Genomic DNA, 21,950 nt, shown 5'->3' with positions numbered 1-21,950 from the left:
CGTATTTTCGTGTTGTTCACGCACACAGTGCTCCTTAATTACATGTAAACTTCGTGATTAGTTTGTTTCTTCTGTACTCGCTCAAACGTTTGCCAACGTGGTTTTGTATAATCTTAACCTTCTCTCAGAGTGTGTGTGTGTGTGTGTGTGTTGTATGTTTTTATGTGAATTGTGTTACGCTGACTTTGTGTATCTATTACGATTATCGCATATGAGCAAAAGAAGGTTAACTAGGGAAGGAACAAATATCTGCGAAACAAAAGGGAAAAATTCAGTGTGGTTTTTCGGTATGCTGGTGCCAACGAGTGTCGTTGTTGCGTCGCTAACAAACGGGGACAATGCTATTGGCTGACTACCAATAAGTCAACGACGAACCTCGCCATATCTGCAAATTCACAGCACCGTTGCTCGTGTAAGTGTTTGACTTGTTTACATCCGTTTTCGTTTTCTTTACATATATGACTATAGATATATTGGATCGTTGTGTTCCATCATACTCGTTGAAATTAAAAGCGCATTCGTTTTGTTGAAATCACATACATCTGCTAATATAATAACATATATACATATACAATAGCTTTCCAACATTCCTTTCGATATTGCGCGATGTTTTTCAAATATATACGAAAGAAAAATATCGTATAATATATCGTGTCGAAACATTACGAAACTGCGAAAAATATTGCGAATACATATATCTAAAAAATCGATATTGAGTAATATTTTTAAAATCAAATTTAATTTATTTTGATGAAAGAATTATTCTTTCGATTGCGTAACTTTTCATAATTTTAAAGCCGCTTTAATCGCGAATAAACTGGAAATCATGTCACCGGTCTTAGCCGCGCCGATGTTAACGGCCAAAGCGATGCGAAATGAAATTACGAATCGATGTTCCGGTGACGCCACTGACCATCCGCTGCTATCTTCAAGTCGTTCTAAACGACTCTAAGATATCCGCGCCCTTACCTGGGATTTAGGTCACTTTTGCAAGTTTCGTAATCGAACAAGTCAGAAAACTAGGTATTTCTGTATTTAACTATGGTGGTTCCATCTTTTGCATAAAATTCACTTTACATTATTAAAAAATCAAAGACTAAGATAATATCATAATTATATTTTATGTACATTTTAAAGAATTTTTTCTTTCTTTTTTACGTGTTTTTTCACATTCTGTATATTTAAATTTATTGCATCTATTTATGTAAATTAGAAATTATTTTTTTCGCAATGTTTTATTTATACACATTAAATAGTTTCATTCAGAATTGCGTCAACATTTCTTTTTACAGATCTTTTATCCTTTCTTCTTAAATGTAATTTTTATTCATCATTTTCCTTTTTCTCACATTTTAAACAATAAAATCATTTATTATTCCACATTAGTGCCAATAAATTTTTATATTAGAATTCGCATTAGTTACGAATGCAGGAAGAAACAATACTTTCACTTCAAATTTTGCGCCCTTGAAAGTGTTTCAAAAGATTTCTTTCCACATTTGCATCCCATAAATGTTAAAGTGATCCGATATATCCATACGAACGAATTTCTCATTGCATTCCTTTTACTATTGACAATTGATTTTAAGGGACACTTGTTGCTGAAGTGAAAGGCATGTTTGCAAAGCTTCCCGTCACGAGATCTAGATTTAGATTTCTTCGTTATGACCAAACGTTTAAAGCGCGTTTATTTCACGAAATTATCTCTCAATTTTACCATCCTTCGAATTGATAAAAAAATTGATTCATCTTCCGATATGATTCAATATTCCAATATTTACAATTTAAAAAGGAATCATCGTAATTATGAGTATGTTTCAACAGTTTCTGCATATTTTAATACGATCGTCTGGCGGACGGAAGAAAAAAAACCTGTCGCCAAGTCGAAATGGCTAGATCGCGTATACATATGTAGAGCGTGGCTTTGACGGTGAGAGAACTCGAGAACCGTCCTTCGAGTTCGTTCGTCGCTCTCGCTTTCAAATGATTCAGCATAATCTCGGGAGAAATCGGTGCAATCGTGCCTGCCGTGCATCATTCCGCGTCCTTTAGGCAAATACTTCACGTTTCCAAGGAAATTTTCTACCCGATTCAACGACACCGACGCGACGATAGATGATTCTCTCGCTTTGTTATCGCCCGTACGATCTATCTCCTACTCCTCTTTCTCTTTCTCTTAATCAAGATTCTTTTTCACGTAGGACTGTTTTCCTTCTACTTGTCCCCCTGGTCTCCTTGGTCGCCATTTACATCTCGATTCCTCTCGACCCGTCCTTTTTTCGCTCACGCCTTCTCGAACGCCGACTCGACTCATATTCACCCGTTTGTTTCGCATTTTCACGCTCACATTGAACTCTCTCTCTCCTCCTCTCCCGCTGGCGTTCCCCGACGGCTGGTACATGTAAGTTGCAGACCAACTTGCTAATTCGTCGCGCAGAAATATCTCGAGCCCGTCTGCGGCCACGGCTCTCCTCACGGATCGTTATTGTGAATTTCGTCGTCCTAGAATAAACTTCTCTCTCGGCTTAGCGCTGGACCGAACGAGGAAAAGAGAGCGTCGCGACGGCGATGTGCGTGTCCTTTGCTCCACCACCACCACCGCCACCATCACTACCACTTCTTCCTCCTGCTCCTCCCTTTTTCGACTGTCGGCCTTTCAATGTCCGTATTAGCGTCTCTCTTGCCCGCCGGTTCGCCTCGTTTCGTTCAGAATTATTGAAGCGGCGACTGAATGAATTCGACCAACTAGAATTTTACTACACACACGTCCCTCTTACCGGGGATATCGCGGTGGGGTATTTAGCATGTTATAAAATCAGGTAATTACTCGTGAAAAATAATAGTTGTTTCTTCTTGCTTCTTTTCTCCAGAATTTTACTCTCAAATGTATTCAAACCTTCATGCTCGAAGAATGAACACGTTATGTTTTCTTAATAATAACATATTTAGGAAGGAACTGTAATAGAAGAAATGCTATTTAGTTTGAAACAAATGAAATTTATTTATTACCATTCTTCTTTACACGGAATAAAGATAGATATATGTATATATCGTAACAGATATTTTCAAGATAAAAGTTTCATTATAGATAATTTATTTAAGAATTTACAATAGAAAATTCATTAAATATTAATGTATTCCAAAAAAATTTAACCCTCTGTTGCATATAAAATAATCTCATTTAAAAAATACGTATATATTTTTATTAAATAGGAATATTCAGAAGTAAAGGAAAAATTATCTATTGGTTAGGAATATTTTCCAACATTTTATCACAGATCATACTTATCTATCGTTTAATACTTATACAAATATAATATACGTATATCGACATTATGACGATACACATATACATGGAGCAAAGCAAATTGGACAATAATTTCTAAAATCGATTCGTGAATGCGATAGAGAGAGAGAGCATACAGCAGCAGGGAGCTGGGTTTCTTCCAAGAAACGAAGACATTGACATACGCGCGTAGAACGTCGGCGGATATGCAAAGAGGAAATTATCAGTGGCTACCTGGAAGTGGCAGTGACTCGTTGCGTATGTGGGAAATCCCCCTTAAGGATCGTTATTCCTCCCCTTCTTTTGCATTGCAGAAAAGCAGATCGTTCTGGTAACAACGCCGCGATAAAAGGGCCAATGGTGCCTCCGTGGTATGATTACGTCAGTGGTCGCCGGTCTGCATAGCTCCGCGGTGAAATTGACGATGATTCGTCGCCGTTCCCGCGCGTTGACTCACCGTACCTTTCCTCTCTCTCTCTCCCTCCACGCGCCTCTTCTCTCGTCCCATTTCGTCCATCTCTCTCTTCTTCTGTTTCTTTTCCTCACCTCCTCGCTCCCGAACCCCTTCTCGCGGCATGTGGTTCTTTGTCCTTTTTTATCGTCTTCTTCTTCCACGAACCGGCCGGAAATCGTTGTCGCGTTCCCGAGCGCGCGCGCGGTTGTCGACGCCGTTAAGAGCGCCACGTGTGCCTAGACGCTCTCTTGCACTCTCTTGGTTAAAAGGTAGCGAGCGTAATTCTATACAACCGTAATCGATGCGCGACAATTTGATCGACACTTCATCTTTCACGGACGATCACAGGTAAATAATTACGCAAACTTCTTCCACTCTTCGCACAAAGAAGAAAATTCATACGAATCTTATCCGACTTTTTCTTTCTCCACTACTCGGCCTCTCTACTTCCTTCCTTTTCTACTTCGTGCGTCAGTTACGCGTAATATGAATTGCTAAACGCGTTCCTCGAGTACACACACTCGAGACTAACACTTCAACGACAAATACATCGGTTTCAAATTTGTCCGTATATAACCTTTTCGTACGCCTTTTTCTTCCATCTTTCTTTTATATAGAGTGTATGCGCGCGCGCATTAATTTCTCGCCGAGCCGTGTAATCGCTGGCGTCGCTTCGACGTCTCGAAGAGAACGCCGCGCCGCCTCGATGTGGTGGAACCTGGATCGCGTTAACGATTCCCTTCGCTTTTATCGTGTATAACAACCTTTCGAAACGAAAATACCCCGAACGGGATCGCGTTACAAGATCGCGCCGCTATTTAATCATTGTGGCTGCTCGGCCTGGATATACGGCCCGTACAACGTATTGCGTTGCATCGAGAGTCGCTTTTCTGCCTCCGCGATGTTTACGAGGTTCGATATACATCTAACGCCGAGTATCGATATGCGGATAACATTGTTGTCTAGAAGAAAAACGCTAAAACGAGAGTTTGGGGGATTGATTCTAGAAAGCTTGGTAAATATTTAACGCGAGAAGAGAAAATGAAAAACGGAGAGAGAGATGACGGTGTGGCTAAGCGTGGGGTGGACAGGTGTTTAAAGAGACCCGAATGTAACCAAGTTTATGAACGGGCTGGATATTAACGTGTACGTCTCGACTCGAGACCAACCTTCGTGACAACTCTCGATATTATTGAGTACAAATAAAAGCCTCCTTTTGTTACAGTCGGTAGCCGGCGCGGAGAACTTGAATGTAAAGTTAAAAATAAAATGACCGTTTAGCAGTTTGTATATCGAGGCCAGTCGCTATAATAGCGACACACCACGTGCCGGAATAGGGATTCCGGCATTAACCGGGACAAAGTCAATTGAAATTCTGCCGCATAATACTCGAACGGTCGATTCGTTTTTGTTTAATTCCTGGCCCGTTTCACTCGTTCCACACTCTCTCTCCCTCGTAGCCGCGAATTTCTATGTCAGTTGTACAACACACGTAGATTTCTCTCCCCCTCCTCTCTGGAATACGGGAAATTTTCCCGATTCGTGAAATTCTTTCGTGCGATATACGTGTAGAATATAGAATGAAAACATCAGGAAAAAGGTAACGAGGTGACGAACAAGATACGAAATATTTTAAAAAACGTAAATCATAAGATATTTATGCGTTTATTGCGATAGATAATGTTGTTAAAATATAGATTGGTATAAATTGTTTTCATCAAACGAAGTGAAGATATTATTTGTATAACATTTGTGTATTATTTATAAAATATCTTTACAGAGTTTATGTAGTTTTGTAAAATATTCGAATTTTTTTTTTTTTTTTTTTAAGAGAACGGTGTTAAAGTTGACAAATGATTTGTATTATCGACAGATTATCATACTACTATAATATTATTCGTAACATATTAACACATTTACCACGTTGGACGCGTGCTGACATATATTTTTTTCGAGTATGCTTCGTAGCGATAAGGATTTGCATACAGGATGGAAATTAAGAATAAAGAAAAGTAAAAAAGGTTCTCGATAAAATTTATACGATATAAAGATATACTTTTTACGAAAAGCGTTGGTTGAAAATTCGATGAATAGCGAATATATGAATGGAAGTGTGTTGGTGGTATGTAATGCAAGATAACGCGTATAATGTTCTTTGGAAGATTTTCTTGGAAAGCTCTAAATAGAGTACCATGAACGCGATAGTATATACTTTCTTGCGATTAAACGCGAGACGCGAGTGTAATCATCGAAATTGGGACGAGTTGTTGCTCCACGAGATTCGAGGTTGATTTTAACGTTTAAATTTTTACAGTTTTTTTATAACCGTACATCGAGAGAAAACGCGAGGCAAGGGCCAATCACGGGACATTAAACCGTAATTTCACCGTGATGTTCATCGAGAATCGTATCGCTTTATCGACGATACGTACTTACTCGTACATATCCACGCTCACGAACGCTTCGATCTAACTAGTTCAATCTCTTTGCATTACGAGGCAAGAGGGGAAAAAAAAAAAAAAAAATACTTGGAACAATGAAGATATTCGAATGAGTAATGCAGCGTTATAGTACGTCGGCTATAAACAGACTTCATAACCACTGTGCGCTACTTGCAAAATCTAGATCATATTGTTCATCTATAACGCGTAATCTATTTTACGCTTTACGTATTATATTGAATTAAATGGAATAATTTATAGACATACGCCGCAAAGCATGTCGTAAATCGCGCAAATAGTTAGGCGAGCAGGAAGGTGTAGCGCAGCTACACCGTCTTTTTATACGCGGCATCGTTCTCAATGGACTCGAATACATTCTCACGCAGTCAGAGTTCGTAGCTCCAGAACAACCGTGACTCATAATTTCCAATACGCCTACCGACCGGCTACCACGTTGCATTTCGAATTACGTGCGCGTGGATCGGTGACACCGCGCTTATTTTCTCATCATCATTCCCTCTTTCCGAATAACTCTCGCCGATAATTGTTCGCAAACGCGAATGCAACGTCGTCGCCGTAATAAAAGCCTCGTTACCGGCTGTTCGAATTCTCACGATACGCCAACACCTTTCCTCGCGGATTTATTTCCAATAAATGTGTGTTCGACGGAAGAGAATCGACTCGAAGAGAGAGAGAGAGAGAGAGAGAGAGTAGATAAGGGTGAAACGTATATATTACGCGATGAAATTCAAAAGTATCGCACCGATTACGCCGCTTCCGCCCGATAAACTCGGCTCGAGTTAGTTAGTTTCTTTATCGAACAGTTTTTCCATCGTTAAGGAACGCGTTATCGGTGGACCTCCTCCGTCTTTTTCTACCAACTTGTTGACTCCGACGTTGCAACCACGATTGCGACGATGATGTCGGTGGCTCTGGCCGGCCCACGCGGCTTTGCAGGCGCCAACACAATCGTGCCACCGGCTTTCTCGACTAGTTAGCTCGTACAATTGCACGGGCATCGTTGCAGCCTGCAATTTAGTCCGCCTCGGACTTCGGGCGTCACGCTGCCGTATCACGCTGTGCGTATTCTTCGTGTTGGATACGTGTCGGTGTCGGCGGATCGTTACTCCTTTTATTAATTCGCGTTCGATAAGAGGGAATTGTATATGTATTTATCGAGTAGATGTAGATTTCTTCTTTTTCGATTCGCAAATGAACATTTTTCTCTAATATCGTCTCATTTTCACATTTAAAATAGGATGTAAATAAAGAGTATCGTTTTAATAATGGTGATCTGATCGATCGATTTTTTAATAAATGTACATATAGAGAAATGTAAATATAGGATCGAGAAAACAAGTGGTATATAAAATATTGTGCACATTGGTCTTTATCGTGACTGCATTTGCAATTGCGTGTCGCAACGGTTAAAAAATTACTATCAGAAAAATTTGTCTGCTGACTTGTGACTAGACACAAATTCTTATCGAGTATATACCCACCGCTCGCGTGTTATATTCGCATGAATGTCTTATACAATCGATCTTTGAGTTCATTCTGGCAATAACGTTATTGCAGATTATAGCGATACTAAACGACCTTACCGGAATTATTACCTTATCGTTTCGTTTCTTAGATTAAACATATATACGGCTATAATAAAGATTCCATCAATAATTATAAAACGTAGGAAAATGTCAAATTGTTTTCTCTCTCTATCGTTATATTTTTAATGATCTCGTTTCGATTTTATATTCGTATTTTCAATGGAAATATTAAGAATGCAAGATTTTTGCACAATTTGATATTTGTGATTTTCTTCCCCTCCCACTTCTTTTTTTAATTATTACATTAATTTTTTATTAAATAATGAATTGAAAAATAGCATGGCATCCTCGGTTCGAAAAATTCCAGAAAACTAGGCACCGTTTTACGAGATATGCAGCGTAATGTATAAACGATGAGCAACGTTCACACCCGCGGTATGTCAATATTAACAAGCTTCCGCGAGAATCTTATCTTCTCCGTCGACAACGAAATGCATCGCTCCTCGTATCGCTTTTCAATACGGCACCGTATCTATTCCGCTTCGTATCGTATATTCGAATGCTTCGAAAACTTTCGAAAGTAGATCGTAAATCTTCTTCCCCGTTATCGGCGACTCTTTTTATTTCCTATATTATGATCGATATCTGTCGAATCGTACACGTAAACGGGTAGAGTTTTAAAATAAAACTGAGGGAAGGGAAGCCGAAGTTAACCCGAGGAAAATTAAGTCAACCTTACGCTAATCCTGTCAAAGTACACCTCTTTTTCTTAAAATTTTACCATACTTTTGAAATCGAGGTCGGTATAGAAGTATGATACATAGAAAGAAAGAAAGAGAGAAAAGGATAAAAATATTCTTTACGATGCAATTAAGATTATAGCCACCAGCGATCGAATACAATAGATGGAATTCATAGGTCTAAAAATCCATTAAGAACTGCCGATGAAATTCTAAAATTGAACCACTATCTCGCTAATTCTCGGTTACATCCGATTTACCAAACCGAATATCCCGTCGAAATATGAAGAGAAAGCGGGGTACAGCCCCCTCGAAGCCCGGCGAGGCGAGTTCGCTGTTTCCGGCTTAAACACCGCGAAAAATCGGCGAAATTGTCATCATCTGGCGCCATTCACGGAGCCGAGGCATCGTATACACGTGCGTGGCATGCACACGCACGCGTAACAGAGAAGGCAGTACACGTGCCACGCACCCGTACACAGGTATATATATACATATATATGTGTGCACGCACGTTACACCGAATCGAGACGCGAACTTCCCTTCTAACGTTCACACATGAATGGGAAAGAGGTACTCGTGGGCAGAAAAAAAGAGGCATCAACCAGGCCTCGCGTGTACGTGAATGTTGGCTGGCTTCTCCGCGAGCTCGTCGTTCGCGTTACACGTATATACGCGCGCGCGGCACGTCGGTGTGTTGGAATAGGATCGCGCGCGGCGAACGGGCGCGTTTGTGCGGTCGGCTGTGCGCAACGTACGCGGTGTGCTGCAACCTTTATTCGGCGCGGCTGCAGTTTTACCTCCTACACGTTTTTGTCGCGAATCGTGCGCATACTGTGTATATGTAAAGCCACGCTGCTGGCACGTACATGCCACTTTCCCTTTTCAAAATCGATTTTGGCGCCGTGCGCCCCGCCGGCTCAGTCAACGACGTCGACGCTTCTCCCGCCAGGGCTGTACGTATTCCACTGTGCGCCACTTCTTTTTTCCAATGTTTATACTTTTTTTTTTCTTTTCTTTTATTTATCGTATTTTATTCCGTGCGTGTATTAGGATCGACGAATACGAATTAGTACCCTCCGATAATGTTGGATTTTATAATTATAGTAAATAGATGTACACTTTTGATAATTTCTCCATAAGTCAGAAGCGAGAGTGATAATAAGTGGAGAATTTTTATAATCGAGAAAAATTGCACGCGTCATCGAAAGGCAAGCGATAAAAGCGCAGCTATTTGGAAGATCACACACAGGTACGATCTGGTAAAACGTATAAATACAAGTAATGAGACCATAAAACTCGCAAGGGATGATTACGCGGCGTAATTCCCGGTGCATCTCTAAAAATGAGGAAGAAGAGAGAGTAAGAGAGAGAGAAATGGGCACACGCACCACTCGCGCGCTAATTACCCCCCGCGTAAATGTGTTCCATTTTTACGGGACTAGCGGCGCGTAACGAGTCCCAATTCCCTTCACAATTAACTGCACCGCATTACGACCCTCGAACTTTTCGTCAACTACCCCTTCCACTCGCCTCCGCCGACCTCCCACCCCTCCCCTTTCATCCCGTTTTCCAGCTTCCTCTGGAAGATAGTCCGTCCAAGAGAGTCTATCGGCTTGTTAAACGGAAAAAAAAAAAAGAAAGAGAGAAAAAAAGGAAAGAGCAAGGCAGAGAAGGAAAAGAGAGTTGGAAAAAAAGGTGTCTTAGGCGAGATCAAAAGCTCTTCCACGGGGGTGACCCGTGGTCTGCGGTGGTCGCGCGTCCATCCCTGTCGGTATGTGCCTCGGGCTTAGAAAAGGCCCTCCTCCTCCTCCTCCACTTCCCTCCCTCCCCTATTTTCCCCTTTCTCCTCCATCTCTCTCTATCCTTGTGCTCTCCTGCCCTTCTCGCGTGTCTCTTACCCTTTCTCCGTCGCTCCGCTGCCCGTACGAAAATACCGCCTTTCGTTAAAGGTGAACGGACGAAATCGCGAGTTACACGTGCGTGCAAGATCCGACGAGGGTGATGCGTCGGCGGGTGTTCAGGACCTGCGAGGGGAGGGAGAATAGGAGAGACAGGGCAGGCAGGCCGGTGGTCAGGAAGGGTAGCGAGGGAAAGAGGAGCAAAAAGGGTTGAGGGTGGTGGAGGAGGAGGAGGCGGTGGCGGTGTGTGCTACTAGCCGTAGCCTCGTCGAAGAGAGATAGTGGTGGGGAGGAGACGAGTCAGACGAGAGCAGCGATATCAACGTTTTCCCTCGCGCACGTACACCGCGCCGGGTGCCGCCGAAAATCCCCAAAAGCACGCGAAACAAAGGCCTCTCTCTCTCTCTCTCTCTCCGTTCTAACCCTCCGCTGCCACCCCCGCCCTCCACGTAACCTGTACACGCGTGCACACCAGCCTTCTATGTACGAACAGAGGAGAGAGACGTAACACGGACTTTTCTCGGTCGGACTCGTTGTTGTGCGCTCTCCGTAGGCGCGAGCACGTGCACGGCCCAAGAGTTCGCTTCGACGAGCCTCGAGCATCGATGAGAGAGAGAGAGAGGGAGAGGAGAGAGAGGTCTTTATCGGGCGTGCAAGAACGCGTTGTATACTCCACGGTAATTGTTTGGTTAAGGTTCTTCGGGGGCTGAAATTAGTTCCGTCACGTGCGTCACCCTCTCACCTTTTGTGTGGTCGTCGTACCACCGGTCATCCAACGGCGTGAGATTTTACGCCGATTCCCGATTTATCCGCTTACTATCTTTCTTATGTATGTATGTTTCGAATTGTCATACGGTTTTTAGCTTCGCGTGGAATTTTATATCTTGTTCGCTTGCGAAGTAAGTGGATAGTTTCTCTTTTATGTAGATTATCCTTGATTTTTCTCGCGAATCAATCGTAGTAAAATGCGATGGTTAACACGGTGGCTCGATTGCTAATGAAATGTAAATGGAACAAATATGAAATTATACAAACACGAGGATATACGTGTAATTACGTAAATCGATTATCTTTGTAAATTGCGGACAGGATTGCGCTCTCGCAATCGCTGTCGATCGAAGAATTCGAATTTCACAATGTTGCGACAATCTTTTTTTTTTTCCCCCTCCCCGAGCGAGTAGCAGGTGGAGCGCGTTCAACGACACGTAAAAATACGAAGAATTGTGTTGCAATTGTTATTTCACGATTCGAGATTCCTGATTTACGCGATTATCGGGCATCTTCATCGGGCCGTGATAATTGGCCGAGGCGCAAGCTGGGTCGGTCGGTACGCGTTTTCTTCAAGGTTAGTCGAAAGCCCTGACGCTGAGTGGGTCGGTGAGCTGAAAAATCGATACGTACGAAAGTGAGAGTCTCCAGCCGTTCCACCCTCCTTTTTCTTCTTCACGTTCCACGTCCTCTTCTTACTTGCCGTTTGCTTCATTCATGTTGCTCGCGTCGCGCAGTGCCGTGATTCGTCCGATTTCTTCCAGTTTTTTTTCTTTTTTTCTTTCTCTTTTTTTTCTCACCCCTTTAAATTCGGCCGGAATTCGCGGAAAAGAGGGGAGACGAGGCGGAAAAGGGGTAAGAATTTATCGCGAGAGGATACATTACGATGATTTGTGAATTTCGCCGGGAATTACGTTTTAAAAAAGAAGAGAGAGACGGGATCGAAGAGAGGAGGCGTATTTGGTATTTAGATAGGGGGTAGGACGGAGTTTGTTTTTGATTCACGATGCCTTTCATGTCGCGCTCTGTCCCCCTCCTCGTGAAGGGAGAAAATAAATTCGACGACGAGATGTTGAACGAAAGAAAGAAAGAAAGAAAGGAGAGAAAGAGAGAGAGAGAGAGAGGGAACGTCAACAGGGACATCCGCACATGTGGTGTGTGGGATCTTTGTGGATGATGCTTCGTCGAAAACATCATCCAGAATAAATAATTGTAGACTCTCTTGTTATTGTTAATATCTCGTTTCTTAAAATTCTTCTCTGCATTAAAATATCATCACAACGACTTGACATTTATTTCACGATAATGAAATACCGTTTCACATCGATACACTATTAAGTTTCTAGTGTTTCTAGTGTTGATATTCCATTAGAAAAAAAAAAAAAAGAAAAATAGAAGATTTCCACACAAGTTCTCAAATCTATTTTATTAGATATGCGTGGATATTTTGTAAGGTTGGTTCGTATAATGATCTCGACGTGTATACACGTTCTCGATACGTTCGTGTTGACTCATCGTACGCTTTTTCCTCCTCGAGTTGCTTTTTGTTTAGCAGGCGCCATCCTCTTTGACGTTCTCGAGCCGATACCAAGAAATTCTTGACCCACATCTCGCGTTATACGTTCTGCGTGACCTACGCTGCATCTTTAGAAATCGATGCCGCTTATTTTTCTTTTCTTCCCCTCTCTTGATCATTTTTTTTAAATAACAAAAGAATAGATTATTGTTTAAACTTTGTTTCAACTCGTCAACCTGATTGTTTCTCGTTCTTCTACGCCAACGTTTAACGTTTATTGAAATTGCTTTAATTCGCGTCAATTTTTTACTCGTAAATATGAGAGTGAAAAAGAGGAGAGAATTTTTAATTTAAACATACATTAACGTACATTTTTATAATTGATCTCGCGCAGTTGGAAATAGCTATTATTAATTCAAGGTTCTAAATTTGTTTACAGTACTTCATCCTCAAAGGTAATCGTGAACAACTTCCCAGCTCAGGCCAGAATAGAAGATATCGAAGCTTTATTTTCGAACTGTGGACAAGTGCAGTCCGTTGAAAAGTTATCCTCCCGAGACCCGAACACTCAAACCGTCCTAATCAGTTATGAGACGCAGGAACAAGCACAACAGTAAGTTTTAAAACCGTCTCACTAATTCCTTTCAAATTTTCTCATTATTACAATCGTATAACAATCGTATAACGATTCTCTCTCTCTCTCTCTGCAGGGCTGTGAACCAATTTAATGGCCACGAATACGAAGGTAGCCCACTAAAAGTGGAAATGTCTACGGTGGAGAACCGACGAAGAGGCCGCAGCCAGCGAAGCGGCGTAGCTTATTCCGGAGTTTCGGGTTCTGGGCGGCAAGCAGACTTCCCGCTTCGTATTCTCGTCCAGTCGGAAATGGTAGGAGCCATAATTGGTCGTCAAGGATCAACCATACGTCAGATCACCCAGATGACGCGCGCGCGAGTGGATGTTCATCGAAAGGACAGTCTCGGCGCGGCGGAGAAAGCCATCACTATCTACGGCAATCCAGAGAATTGCACGAACGCCTGCAAGAAAATCATGGAAGTCACGCAGCAAGAGGCTTACGGTTTGAGCAAAGGGTAAGATTGTGGCGGCTTTTTCTAAAAAAATAAATTGGAAATATCGGAGATTGGAATATTTCTACATTCGTGTGCATTTTCAACAGTGAGATATCATTAAGGATCCTCGCGCACAACAATTTGATCGGGCGAATCATCGGAAAGGGTGGCACCACCATCAAAAAGATCATGCAAGACACCGACACCAAGATAACCGTAAGCAGTATCAACGACATCAACAATTTCAATCTCGAACGCATCATCACGGTCAAAGGCAGTATCGATAACATGAGCAAAGCCGAATCAATGATCTCCAACAAACTGCGTCAAAGTTACGAGAACGACTTGCAGGCAATGGCTGTAAGTATCGTTAGAATTGGGAATGAGAGATTGGAAAGGGAAGAGAAAAATTTAACGAAAGGATGTGTTAAATTGTACGAATAATAATGTTACGATGATGTTTACACAGCCCCAGAGTTTGATGTTCCCGGGACTCCATCCTATGGCGATGATGTCCACTGCTGGCATGGGATACAGTTCACGTGGTCCCGGTTTGTACGGTTCTGGCCCAGCTCCCTATCCGTATCAGGCTAGTTTGCCGACTCAACAGGGTATTCCGATAGGCGATACCCAAGAGACTGCTTTCCTTTATATTCCAAATACAAGCGTAGGTGCCATCATAGGAAGCAAGGGTTCTCATATCAGAAACATTATCAGATTCTCCGGCGCCAGTGTGAAAATCGCGCCTATCGAGCAGGATAAACCTGTGGATCAACAAAATGACAGGAAAGTAACCATCGTCGGGTCTCCCGAATCTCAGTGGAAGGTAAGCTTTAAGTAGGGAATAATTTATATTTCGTGAAAAATCTTAGAAACTTTCGATTGCGACAATTGCGAGGAATTTAATTAAGAAAAGAGAAAAAAAGTTTCTATCATATATGAAAAATATCGTTTCTACGATACAGCCACCTCGTGGCTCAGTTGGTTAAAGGCCAGCATACAAACGCCAAAGTTCCACGTTCGAATCCCGATACCCCGTAAGAGTATTTTTCCTTCGATTTTATCGTCATTTCACGCGAAGAAATAGAAATGGAGAATAGAGGTCTGGTTTTTATACGTAACCTGCTTTCATTTGGGAAGGTGCCGTCTCTCATAAGCATCCTCTTGAATAAGCAGGAAGATGAAAAAACGAAGGGTTACCCGTACCAATGACATGTTTCCATAAATGCATGTACGAGTTGGTCCCGTTACAACCTTCGACACTACTTTTTTTCCCGTTTTTAGAGAGTAATGTTATTCGTTCGATCGTCACGTTTGAGATTGCGTAACGTTGTTGGTTCATTTTCAGGCTCAATACTTAATATTCGAGAAAATGCGCGAGGAAGGATTCGTAGCCGGGACGGAGGACGTCCGATTAACGATCGAAATTCTCGTACCGAGTACTCAAGTTGGCCGAATCATTGGCAAGGGTGGACAAAATGTTAGAGAATTGCAACGTGTGACTGGAAGTATCATAAAGCTATCGGAGCAACAATCTACGTCTCCTTCTGCCGACGAAGAGGCCACCGTCCAAATAATTGGCCCCTTCTTCTCTGTTCAGGTAATAATACTCATATACCGTTTCCCATTAAATGCACCATGTTTCTTTTTACGATATTCGTGCAAAATCGGCGTTATAAATAAATGTCAAATTTTTTTGACCGGTTCTCCGGTTCACAGTCGGCACAGAGAAGAATTCGCGCCATGGTTCTACAATCCTCTGGTGCACCTGGAGCAGGTGTTGCTGGCTCACGCGCTGGTCGTGGTAGCAGCCAAGAAGCTTCACGTTCTCGAAGAGACGGCAGTGCCACATCTCAACAAGGCGGTACAACGACGCAACAACACCCAACTCAGCAACAATCGAGCACTTCGCCCTCCAGCCAACAACAGCCACAAAATCAGTAACATCACTGAAACTTACCTGACGCCGACCAAAACGCCTCTCGGAATCCGTTTTAATCGCCGGGGTGGCCTCGTCGCTTTGACATTCTCTCGTCAAGAGGGCTACGTGCGACCTCCTTCTCGCGGGCTATGTATCCTTCGATGTGCACAACACGGGGGGCACATCACGAAAACTATTAGTTCAAAAAAAACAAAAAAAAAAAAAATATGTCATACAATATATATACACACGCAATAGGATTTCGATAATCTTCAAAATCATATAAGTTTGATTCAGAACGGTAAGAGGGGATACGATCGATGGCGCGTTTCTTTTCTTGTTTTTGGTTTTTTTTTTTTTTTCTCCTTCCTTTTTCTCTTTTTATTTAAGTTTGGATACGCGAGTTCATATATAAGTAAGTCTTTTGTCGCTATTTTTTCGAGAATGTAAAGAAACATGGAGCGTCGTTTTTTTTTTTTTTTGGATAGATTTTTTGTAACAGAATGCGCTATAAATTATTGACTTATTGCCATTGATCGTGACACTCGGCTTACATCGCTGTTTAATTAAAAAGAGTCGAGCTCGGCTCGGGATACACAGCTCTGAGGTAAAAAAAAAAAAAAAAAAAAAAAAAAAAAAGAAAAAAAAAAGCGATGCAGGGTACCGCGTTGAATCAGACGGAAGTGCACGTCAGCTATATAAATGAAACCGCATCGCGCGACAAGAGGTGAGACGAAAAAGAAAATTCCTGCAAAATTTCGAAATGCAGGAATTAAAGTTATAATCTATAATTCTTCCGTCGAAAAAAGATACACAGATGCCGTTCGCTCACTTCTTTCTTTCGCGAATTGCGACATGTTTCGTTGCGAGTTCGCTTTTATCAAGAGATAAAGCGACGGGTGATACTCAAACGAAGCGATTTCGCAGCATTTAACGAAACCACCTCGTCGATGAAATAGGATACGACGATAAGGGAAAAAAAAAAAAAAAAAAAAAAAATTAAGCATACACAACCTTATTACCTCATTCATTACGGTTAAAGATTTAATATGATAATGAAAAGTGAAACGAGAGAAAGGATAAAAATCAACTAATCTAAAAAAAAAAAAAGAAGTCTACCTAATATTAAAGTTATAATAATATACAGAGAAGTTAAGTAACGATTACACAATTACGTTATACATGTTACTACAACTATTATTATTACTACTACTATTACTACTATTACTACTACCACTACTACTACTACCACTACTACTACTACTATTACTACTATTACTATTACTACTACTACTACTACTACCACTACTACTACTACTACTGCTATTAACTACTACTTCTACTACTACTACGTATTCTATACAGGAAAGCGATTTTTTTTAAAGGAAAGAAAATAATTACTCTAGGTACAGTTTTTTTTATACCACAACGCAGAGAGACATTAATTAACGAGACTTAATTATTGAAAAGAAGAAGAAAAAAAAAGATGTGAACGAAAAACGTGACACGTTCTATAGTATAGACATATATAAGCCGGCAAGATTTTTCACGGCAGACGCCCTCATCCCCGGCCCCTCTCGTGCCTGTAATACCAAAGAAGCGATTATGAGTTTTTGCGTATTAGTGAAGTGAAAATGCGTGACGCACAGCACACATACACGGTCGTGTCGAACGCTCAACTCGCCTCAAGTTCCTTGCAAGAGCCAAGAAGAGCGAGAGGGGTCTACAGACTCGACAGAGAGAGAGAGAGACAGAGATTCGCGTCTGCGGGGAATCGACGAGTGGTTATTGACGGCAAATGGAAGGACACTGACGAAAAGTGGCATCCTTCGTCATCGAGTCGCTTTTATTCAAAAAAAAAAAAAAAAAGTGATTTGGAAATAGAAGAGTCGTAATAAGAATCAAACAAATGTTTCGAGGGAAAATGATAAGATAATACGGGGAGAGAGAGAGAAAAGAACGGAGAGAAAGGTAAAAGTTTGATATCGGTGAAACGTTGAAACGAACGTTTCGTGCTACGAGAAGGATGTTCCACACAAAGGGGGGGAAAAAACGAATAGAGAGAGAGAGAAAGAAAGAGAGAGAAGGAGAGAATGAAAAAGCGACCGTGCGAGAAAAACCGCGAGCGAAGAGGGAACAGAGAAGAAGAAGAAGTTTTTTTAAAATGAAGAAGAAGAAGAAGGGGGAAAAAAAAAAATAAGAGAGCCACAAAACTTTTTCAGGGATTTTTACTTTACCATGAGTGTAATAATGTGTGAGTGTGCGTGTGTTGAATAATACTATTAATTGATAAGTAATTACTGATTAGGCATATATGGCAAAAGAGGCGCCAGATAAGGTTAGAAATTCGAAATAATTCGAGAGGAAAATAACATATATATATATATATATATATATATATATATGGAAAAGAAAGACAGGAAAAGTGCTGGGGGTGGAAGAGTGATATTTGACGAGAGAGAGGCATCGTTTATTATATTTCAAGTCGCTCTTCGCCTTGTTGTGCGAGCGTCGATATTGTCCAGCGAGTATTTATATACAGACACATGCTGATTTTATGAAACCCTGTCGACGATCTTTCCGAATTTTGTCATTTTTCTTCGTTTCTCTATTTATTGCTCCACTATACATATAGTATATGTATATATTTATATATATATATATGCTATGATTAAAAAAATTTTCTTTTTTTCTTTAAGTAGAGAAACGAGTAAAAATTACAGAATTTACGAAAGATCGTCGATAGGCTTGCATCAAATTCACATACGTCGCTTACGTAACTGCGATATATCCAATACGCGTTCACGCGTAACGATTATTACCTTGTTCGCAGTAAGAGTTAGACTCGCGGCGATATCACGTTTCTTGCACGGCGCGTACTATCGATCACGATAATTCTGATCAATTTTTTTTTTTTTTTTTTTTTTTTTCCGCGAAACGGGGATGAATATTTTTTAGGTATTGCCGAGAAAGAAAGAAAATTTTTTTTTTTTTTTAAGCGAAAAGAAGAATTCAAATTTTTAATATTTTTAACGTTGGGGAAGCGAAGCGAAGAGGCGAGAGAAGAGGAAGAGAGAAAACTTACTACTTCGAGAATATTCGTGACCGATTGCGCGTGAGATCGTAATCCTTAAGTTCTGACTTGCGAAGGGCAAAATAAGAAAAAAAAAGAAAAAAAAGGAAAAAAAAGAAAAACCGCACGAAAAGGAAGGGAGTCTAAAAAAAAAAAATTTCGAGGATACGATAGTTCGCACGTGCAACGTACGGGCGGGAAGCGTTTTCACTCGGAACGGGAGAAAAAAAAATCGTCTGATCGCGTAAACGGGATCTTTCTAATAAATGAGAGGACGGATTTCAAGACTATTTAGAGAACGGTGAAGTGAATTTGCACTATTTATCGAAAGAGACTCTAAGAGGAACTAACTGATCGACGAATACGGCTAGCTCCGTTTCGATGATCTGTATGAAACATGACCAAAAAAAAAAAAGAAAGAAAAGGAGTGATAAATTAACGGATTGACGAGATGCACGGTCATGTGCCACGAAGTACGATCCATTCACGAAATCGGCCCATTTTTTTTCCAATACTTCTAATCGCTATAGGCTCTCTATCTATAGTTTCCAAGATTATTTCGATCCCTTCGAATCGAGATAACTCGTCTAAATTCGAATACACTTGGCGTTGAAATGATTCCTTTTTTATTTCCTCTCGAAATCGATCGTGGCGCATGATCGATGCTTCAAATTGGATACGTCGAATCTCGGTCGCTTACAGATTCGAAAGTACAGCGACGAAAACGATAATCCCTTCCGGTTGAATAGGAATTGATCGGAAGACCAAGGGTCATCGACCGTCGTTTCACCTCACGGCATTTGGTATGCGTTTAGTACAAAAATACACGAGTTTAACGTGGGTAGAAAGGGAGTACAATTTTACGAAAAGGGGGGGAAACAAAAAAAAAAGAAAAGAAAAGAAAAGAAAAAAAAAGAGAGAAAACGTGTATATTGAATGGAAGGGAAATGATATATATAGAGATATATATATATATATATACACTCACACAAACACACATACACACACATATATATATATATATATATATATCGCGTGTTAGGATTTTTGTTTATCGAGTGGAAGGCAAATACGCGTAACGAACGAAGAAACGAACTTGTGCGCACGGGAATAATATATCATCGATAATATGGGTAACGTGGAAAATTGGACGATGGAGAGAGAGAAAAAAAAAGGATTTGTACGTGCAAGGGAAGAACGAAGAAGGGGATGAACACAGGCGGGGGTGGAAGTTTTATATACCGCCGCCGCCCGCCGTTGGCTTCGTTTCCCTTGCCTTTTTCTTTTTCGCTGCATCTCGAGGAGTGCCGGAAAGATTGAAAGAAAAAAAAAAGAGAAAAAGAAAAAAGAGGAAGAGATTAAAGAAAATAAATGAATAAGAGAGAAAGGAAGAAATTGACCGAAGATAGAAGGAAAGGGATTGACTGGCCGGATTTGAGGGGGGAAAGAAAAGGATGAAGACGAAACGAGAGAGAAGAAGAAGAAGAAGCGACGCGAGTGAAGATATGAAGTGAAGGAAGAAATGAAGATTAAAAGAAGAAAAAAAAGAAAAAAGGACGAGATGAGAAATAAGATGTGAGAAAGAGAAAATGAATCTAAGAGTAATAAGTTTATTTTTGATACATTGTTGGGGAGATCTAAGTGAATCTTTCTTTTTCAATTTTTTTGTTAGATGTTTTTAATAACTTAATGAATTTTAACGATATTAATAAATAAAAAAAAAAAAGATGCGAGGCGTGAAGAGAGAAGGCGAAGACATTTTTTAAATAGAGATATAAGGAGATATAAGAGAAAGGTGGAGTAAGAAGAGAAGCGGAGTGTTTTTCGTAAGAAAAAAAAAAAAAGAAGAAAAAAAAAGAGAAAAAAAAGTATGTAACTTAACGGATGAAAAGAGAAAGAAAGAGAGAGAGAAAGAGAGACAGAGAAAGAAAGAGAGAGAGAAAGAGATAGAGTAAGAAATAAAATAAAGATAAGAGTGAAAAAAAGTGATGAAAGATTTAAAAAAAAGAAAAAAAAAAGAAGAAGAAGGGCACGGCGCGCAGCTTTTTGCGCTGTGCGCGTCTGTCGCTCGAAAGAGGAGTTAAAGGAGATTTTAGTCCGATAAATTGTATAATATATTTAATATATTTGGGAAAAAACGGTGGTGCCAGGTCCGCTAGGCGAGTAAACGGATATTTTCGATGACGTGCAACAAAGGCGATCGGGCTCGCAGTTTTATGTGACGCGATTTCCGTCTTTGTCGCTTTTCCTGAAAAGCCTTTTTCGCCCGCAGGCCTACGCTTCCGTATTTATTTATCAAGCGTAAATATTTAAAGACACAAGAGTGAAAAAAAAATAACGTTTTGTAAAAAAAAAAAAAAAAAAAAAGAAGAATGAAACGAAGAAGAAGATGAAGAAGAAGAAGAAGAAAAAGATGAAAAGAATGCAGATGAAAAACGACGAAAGTGCCAAGAAACTAAAAAAAAAAAAAAAAATAACTACGCGAACAAACAGGAAAAGAAAAGAAAGAAATATGTCAATATGCACACAGTAATAAGAACACCAAGATCATCACCAAACAAAACCCCAGTTTCATCGAAAGTATCATCATTGAAAAGCATAGATGTGGTAAATTCGCCGAAATAAAAAACAATAGGATTAAAAAAAAAAAGGGAAGATGAGAAAAAAGACACAAGTAAGAAGAAACGTTCGACAGCCTCGATCAATGATAAAATCGGAAATAAATATGGATAACTCGAGAGAGAAAGAAATTTTTGCTTTACTTATTATCAAGATCATTTACGCTACTTCGAGATCACTTGACGCTCCTTTTTCCTGAAACGATCCGCACCCCATTGAGAGAAGAGGAGGACACAGTTTGGAAATAATTAATTTTTCGGTCGAAACAACGAATCAAAATTTTTTCACGCGAATTTTTCCAGTGGCCGAAATTCCGCACACGGAAGAAACATCAAGAGAAAATGACAGACAAATGCAAAACGTACAGAGAAGCACGACGCTGACCGAGAGATACAATCGCTCTTTTTACAGGATTTTCGTTGTTGCGCTGCACGAAACGATCTTCGAAACCCAACAACGAAAAACATCGCCCCCCACCCCTTTTTGGAATATCTCTTTGTAAGGAAAAAAAGAAAAAAGAAGAAGAACAAGAACAAGAAGAAGAGAAAACGAACAAAAAAAAGGAAGAAAACAAGAATGAAAGTTCGTGATCCGCAATCAGCAGCCCCGCACGT

At 40.6% G+C, this 21,950-nt stretch overlaps 1 protein-coding gene across 4 annotated transcripts in view; it reads left to right on the top strand.

Annotated features, from left to right (window-relative positions):
- Window positions 1-20,560, top strand: part of LOC410398 (insulin-like growth factor 2 mRNA-binding protein 1) — a 69,657-nt gene extending 49,097 nt beyond the window's left edge. For 3 of the 4 annotated variants that reach the window (XM_026444170.1, XM_026444171.1, XM_026444172.1), the window contains 6 exons: window positions 13,093-13,266; window positions 13,364-13,744; window positions 13,831-14,083; window positions 14,193-14,549; window positions 15,072-15,323; window positions 15,443-20,560. In XM_026444170.1, the coding sequence (XP_026299955.1) occupies window positions 13,093-13,266; window positions 13,364-13,744; window positions 13,831-14,083; window positions 14,193-14,549; window positions 15,072-15,323; window positions 15,443-15,667 (1,642 nt within the window). In that variant the 3' untranslated portion in view covers window positions 15,668-20,560. Of the gene's footprint in view, window positions 1-4,026; window positions 4,089-13,092; window positions 13,267-13,363; window positions 13,745-13,830; window positions 14,084-14,192; window positions 14,550-15,071; window positions 15,324-15,442 lie in introns of those variants that run through there. The other variant, XM_026444173.1, reaches the window with a different exon arrangement.
- Window positions 20,561-21,950: the final 1,390 nt, after the last annotated feature.

Source organism: Apis mellifera, linkage group LG12, assembly GCF_003254395.2.
Source record: "Apis mellifera strain DH4 linkage group LG12, Amel_HAv3.1, whole genome shotgun sequence".
Classification (NCBI taxonomy): domain Eukaryota; kingdom Metazoa; phylum Arthropoda; class Insecta; order Hymenoptera; family Apidae; genus Apis; species Apis mellifera.
Note: the sequence above shows the minus strand (reverse complement) of the source record. Positions and strands in the feature narration are given on the sequence as shown.